The sequence below is a fragment of the Musca domestica genome, unplaced genomic scaffold (assembly GCF_030504385.1).
Source record: "Musca domestica strain aabys unplaced genomic scaffold, Musca_domestica.polishedcontigs.V.1.1 47, whole genome shotgun sequence".
NCBI classification, from domain to species: domain Eukaryota; kingdom Metazoa; phylum Arthropoda; class Insecta; order Diptera; family Muscidae; genus Musca; species Musca domestica.
The window spans coordinates 3,490,306-3,496,843 of NW_026712338.1; the positions used below are offsets into that span (position 1 = coordinate 3,490,306).

General features: G+C 35.7%; 1 protein-coding gene across 1 annotated transcript; it reads right to left on the reverse strand.

Moving 5' to 3' along the window:
• Nucleotides 1–4,451: 4,451 nt before the first annotated feature.
• Nucleotides 4,452–6,065, reverse strand: LOC101890155 (probable nucleoporin Nup54). The gene is given in 1 exon segment (XM_011295305.3): nt 4,452–6,065. A coding segment is annotated over 1 exon segment (1,200 nt). The 5' UTR covers nt 5,701–6,065; the 3' UTR covers nt 4,452–4,500.
• Between the last annotated feature and the right edge of the window lie 473 nt (nt 6,066–6,538).

The following is a 6,538-nucleotide window of genomic DNA, read 5'->3' on the forward strand; positions in this document are numbered from 1 at the left end:
CATTTTGAAAATATTGACTATTTTGTTTGCAGTTTTCTGTAGAAATTTTAACTCGTGGACCAAATGCGTACCTCGAATGAGAGAGAAAACAAAATTTACTTTCGTTTGAATGTACATACGCCATTCAACATTGTAGTTTTCATTCATAATTTTCAGTCTTCCCAAAAATTTTTAAAATTTCATTAAATTTTACTATTTATAATTTTTAAATGTCATAATTTATTTTTTCGATAAATGCTCTCATTTGTTAGGGATGGGACATATTTTTTCGTTGTTCTGAGAGTGATTTGATTTGAAGAACGTACAAATATGAGTGTCCGCTCAGGAAATTTTGTGTGAAGAATTAGGTAGTTTTTTCATAGTTAAGGGTCAAACAACGAATAGAGAGCGAATCAAGTGCAGTGGAAACGCCACATAAGGGTCAAACAACGAATAGAGAGCGAATCAAGAGTAGTGGAAACACCACATTAGCACGTCCCAGCTACAGTGGCTGCAATTTAAAAAAGCTTAAGTTCGTGTGACACGTTTTAAATTCATAAAAATGGCAAAAAAATAACTGTTCCTGTCCTGTGAAGGATATATGAAGACCCGAATTTTATTTAAAGCAGCGCTGCTCAAGAAAAAATATTTCTTTCCAGTCGAATTTCTCTTTGCTTATTTAAATCAAGAACAAAAGAGTGTAAAGTCATTATTTTCACAAATATTTTTTATCCATTTGCTTTGTAAATAATTTTGTTAAACATTCATGTTAAAAAACAATAAAATTGAATCGTAAAATATAAAGAAAAACAGAATTTTAATATTCTCTTAAATTATCTCTTTTTCGGCTCATGTTCCAGAACGTGGTTTTGAGCAGGGCTAATTTTAAGGAGGTTTCTTACCCTCTAGGAACACAAATCATTTTTAATTATGGTACAAATCATGGTATACCGAAGACAAGGTAGGCTAAAATTACAAGAATAGAGGTCTACCTGTTTGGCTTATAATGTCAGAATTACTATCAAAACAATCAAAAAATCAAACAGCTTGTTGGAAGAAGAAACAAAAGGAAAATTACTGTCAATTTTGTTTTAAATTTTGTAAACTTCATCGAAATAGGCTTCAACAAATGAAATGTAATGAATCAACATACATTCATAATTTGAAAAATCTGTGCGGCTTCCTGAACAACAAGAAGACGGTTGGTCTTTTGTTAAAGAAGGCAACGCCCAGGTAAGTTGACGAGATGATTATGTTCCAAATGTATTAAATTTAATTGACAACTTTTGTGTTTCGCAAAGACAGGTTTTGGATCTTTTCCATTATCGCTTGGATAGCATTCCTTTCCCAGGTCTTGGTTTTTGGGTTAGATAATTGATCTCACCCCGAAGATCTTATGCGAGTAATGGTTTGAATGCATTGTCCCTATAACCACATAAAGTTTTACTATTAATAAACTAGTTCGAGCTCCTCATATCAGATTTTACTTATATAGGAGTTGAAATATATTTCATAGCCTGTTTTGAAGCGTTTTTTGGTGGAATTGTTCAATTTGCTTACAAATGTGCTCCATGCTTCGGATCCGCATTCATCTATTTTTTCCAAATTAAAATTTAACAAGTAAAAAAGCATTAAGTTCGGCCGGGCCGAACTTTGAATACCCTCCACCATTTGGAACGAATTAGAAAATTTTCAAAAAATAAAATCCATTAAAAATTGTGCTAAAATCTTGAAAATATGGGAAGGTGCCGATATATGGGAACCTATATACACAATTACTTTTCAGTGGTTAAAGTGCTCACAAAGAACTCCTTGTGTGGATTTTCAGACAATACCATAGGAAAATATGGCTAAAATCATCAAAATACCGAATATCGGGGATGCCGTTATATTGGGGATATGCGATATCGTTAACCTATATAGAGAATTCTCTGTCAGGGGGTAAACTGCTCACAAAGAACCTCTTGTGTACAATTTCAGACAATTCCGTTGAAAATGTAACTGAAATCATCAAAATACCGAATATCGGGGTTACCGTTATATGGGGGGATAACGATATCGTGTATATAGATAATTCTCTTCCAAGGGATAAAGTACTCACAATGAACTCCTCGTGTGGAATTTCAGACAATTCCATTGAAAAATGTGGCTAAGATCATCAATATAACGAATATCGGGAGGTACCATTATATGGGGGCTATACGATATCGTGGACCTATATAGATAATTCTCTTCCGAGGTATAATGTACCCACAAGGTATTCCTTGTGTGGATTTTCAGACAATTCCGTTGAAATATGTGGGTAAAATCATTAAAATACCGAATATCGGGGGGTACCGTTATATGGGGGCTATACGATATCGTCGACCTATATAGACAATTCTCTTTCAAGGGATAAAGTACCCATAAGGAACTCTTTGTGTGAATTATCAGACAATTCCGTTGAAAAATGTGGCTAAAATCATATAAATACCGAATATCGGGGGGTACCGTTATATGGGGGCTATACGATAACCTGGACCTATATAGACAATTCTCTTTCAAGGGATAAAGTACTCATAAGGAACTTCTTGTGTGGATTTTCAGACCATTCCATTAGAAAATGTGGCTAAAATTATCAAAATACCGAATATCGGGGGGTACCGTTATATTGGGGCTATACGATATCGTGGACCTATATAGATAATTCTCTTTCAAGCAATAAAGTACCTATAAGCAACTCCTTGTGTGGATTATCAGGCAATTCCGTTGAAAGATGTGGGTAAAATCATCAAAATACCGAATATCGGGGGGTTCCGTTATATGGGGGCTATACGATATCGTGGACCTATATAGAAAATTCTCTTTCAAGGGATAAAGTACTCATAAGGAACTTCTTGTGTGGATTTTCAGACCATTCCATTAGAAAATGTGGCTACAATTATCAAAATACCGAATATCGGGGGGTACCGTTATATGGGGGCTATACGATAACGTGGACCGATATAGCCCATTTTCGAACTTGACCTGCCTGCAGACAAAAGAGGGATCTGTGCAAAATTTTAGCTGCCTATCTTAATTCGTTTAGACTGTAGCGTGATTACAACAGACGGACAGACGGACGGACATGGCTAAATCGTCTTAGAATTTTACGCTGATCAAGAATATATATACTTTGTTGGGTCTAAAATGATTATTTCGATGAGTTACAAACGGAATGACGAACTTAATATACCCCCCATACTTTTTTGGTGGAGGGTATAAAAGCACATTTATCTGTCGTTCGTCCATTTTTATACCCTACACCACATAGTGGTAAGGGTATTATGTCTTTGTACATTTTTTTGTAACAAGGAGAAGGAAACGAGATAGACACATAGTTGATTTTGTTGATCTGCATAGAATCACATTTTGGGTCGATTTATGAATGTCCGTCCGTCTGTCTGTCCGTCTGTCTATGTATTTTTGTAAACAAAATGCACGTCGCATTTATTATTCGATTGAGTTGAAATTTTCCAAACGATATTTGTTTGGCCCAATGATTAACCCTATTGAAATTGGTGAGAATCGGTTCAAATTTAGATATAGCTCCCATATATATAAAATCTTGCGGCGAATTAAAATTACAACAACTCGTTTGACATTATTTTGACATTTCATTGTCAATCAGCTGAGCTGAATAGGCTACCTTCATCATTCTACCATGTTATCACATTTCACTACACAATAAACATGTTACCAAGGTAGATGTACTAGGTAATCGCCTCAACCCAGCTGACGGCACCATTAAATGTCAAAACAAATTGTTGTAATGAAGAATTCGCCCTAAATGAATGCAACAACAAATTTGTTTATGTTGTCTTCCCTAAAAGTAACTTTTTATAATATTTTAAAAAATTTAAGAGCAAGTTAAGAGTAAAACCAGTAAAAAAATAAAAGAAAATGAAGGAAGGAGGTTAGAATGGAGTGCAGCTTTAAGAATTAAATTAGCCTCAACATCTAAGATTCCCAAAGCACATCACGGGAAGTAGTGCAAGAATTCGACTCTTGTCATTTGCAGTTCCGGAAAACTTTCGGTTTAAACCAGTAAAATATAGTCATTATAAGTTTCTTGACTTAAAAAATATCGCAATACTACAATTAATACTTATTTTACTCTTATTTGTTTTACAATAAAAACTTTTATTGCGACGTTCGTTTACGACGAGAGGCACACAAAATAAAATGTAACAAACACCTCGTTTCTGATTGGTTGAAACAAATTTGCCGCAACCTTTAAATGTCATGGCGAATCAATGTTTTTCGCCTTAGATGCCAATTTTGACATTTGAGGGGACCACAAAAGTTGCTTTGTTGTAGCAATTCGCCGATGCGGCTACCTGTTAGATCTACCTTGCATGTTACCAATATCGGATTTGTGTATATGAAAGTTTTTTTTTTATATGAAAGTAATTTTCAATTTATTTTTTTTCACAAAAAATTTCGAATTTACTTTAAAAACTCTTATAAAAAACCTAATTAATAAAACAGAAAAAAACGGAATTAACCTCGTACCAATTCTGGCATTCCGTCAAAAATAATTTGCAGAGCTTTCAAGTCTTTTGTTGCAGTATCGGTAAGAACTTCCATTGCTTTTTGTTGCATGCTCAAAAAGGATTTCATTTCTTCCTCACAATCTTTATCGATGGTATATTCACTACCACCAGTTAGGGCATACTGATTCCATTGCATACGCATCTGAGACAACAATTCACTGAGACGACCCTTAAATTGTTGTGGAGCCGATATAAGAGCATGCATATTTTCTAATTTGGAGCGTAAATTTTCTTCCTCTGGCGTCAGGGCCAAACCAACCTTACCTGTGCATTCTTGTTTGACAATTATCTTCAATATTTTATGACTTAATTCGGCCAATTTACGTTTGTATTTCATTATTTTTGCAGTTGCTGCTGTATGTCTTTGTCTTAACTCGGCTAAATCATTTTCGACTTTACGCAGATACAGGGTATGGGTTTGAGTTTCATTTTCTTGGCACTTTATACGCTATTTTAAATCATTGAAACCAACCATTGGAACCGGTATGAATTTTGTGGAATCGGGATTATCAAGCTTTGCTTGTCGCCACATGCGAGGATCAACACCTTTAGGTGGATTCTCAAGATATTCCTTAAGTTGATCTTCATCGGGCAATACCAAAGCCAAGACTTCTGAAACACCCAAATTATTTAGCTGTCCCTTGACATTGGCCTGATTTAGATAGTTTGCCAAATCGGTGGCCAAAATACGTTTTGTATCGTTGGGTGCCAATTGTGATCTCTCCTCAACATAAATAACAAGTTGACTTTTCTTTTCATCACATTCCTTACTTGACTCTATGTTTATTTGTAAATTGGGTCCATTACCAAAAACCCCATTCAATGTAGTGATTATCTGTTGCTGTTGAGCTTTTATATCGGCGAGGGGTTTATTGAAATTCAGTGCAACTAGTCCCATTTTATTGTCCTTTCCTGGCAAGCGACTGTAGCCTTTTAGCCGACATAAATAGTTTTGAGGTGTAATGTCAACCGGTGCTGCATTTTGTGAATAAAATGATTTACCAATACCCCACATTGCTTGCAAGTAATTCCATTTAGCGATGATTGTGTCCCGTTCATCGCCATAAATGGAAACATTAAAAATAGATTGAGCGAAAGCTTCATCCGCGGAGATGGGAGGAGGCTGCTGCTGCTGTTGACCCATCATAAAGCCGGTGTTACCCCCGAACCCCCCAAAACCTGGTGTGACTGTTGTATTTGTGGCTGGTTTCCCAAACGTGGTTCCAAAGGATCCAAATCCTCCAGTTGATGTCTGAGTTCCAAAACCTCCAATCGCTGGAGCTGTGGATGTGGTAGTTGTCGCTCCGAAGCCACCAAATCCACCTGCTGTATTACCCGTAGATGTACCAAACCCACCGAACGTTGGCGCTTGCGAGGTAGCAGCTGTTGCTCCAAAACCACCAAAACCAGTTGATGTAGCTGTATTAGCAGCGCCAAATAAACTGGGAGCAGATGAAGTGGCCGTATTAGCTGTACCAAATGTTCATGTACACTGGACTTATAAATACCAATTTTGACAATAAAATGTTGTCAAATGAATAATTTTAAAAAAATTGTATACATATGATTGCTTGACTTGACCTCCTTAATTCTACCATGGTACAAACATTGGTGAAATTAAATTAATCCCACGGTGAAATTGCCTTGTTAACAATTTCTGACATTATTGGTATGTTCCAGAACTGCAAGAATGTAAAAGTTTTTTCTATGATAACCGATTTTCCCTTTATTATATCGAAAAAAATGCAAAACTAGGAGGTTCTTGGAACAGCTCTTATATGTTACCAGAAAAAGTGCTTTGTTGCAATTTTCCCCGATGCAGCTACCTGGAATTTCTACCATTATACAAGACATATAAAATTAAGAGAGATGTCAACAGGAAATATTACCCAAATTCTGTCAAAATATAATTTTAGTCCGCCCTATGAACACATAGAAAATCAAGACAGATCTAAATTTCTTAACGTTAAATTTCTTGCAAGTAT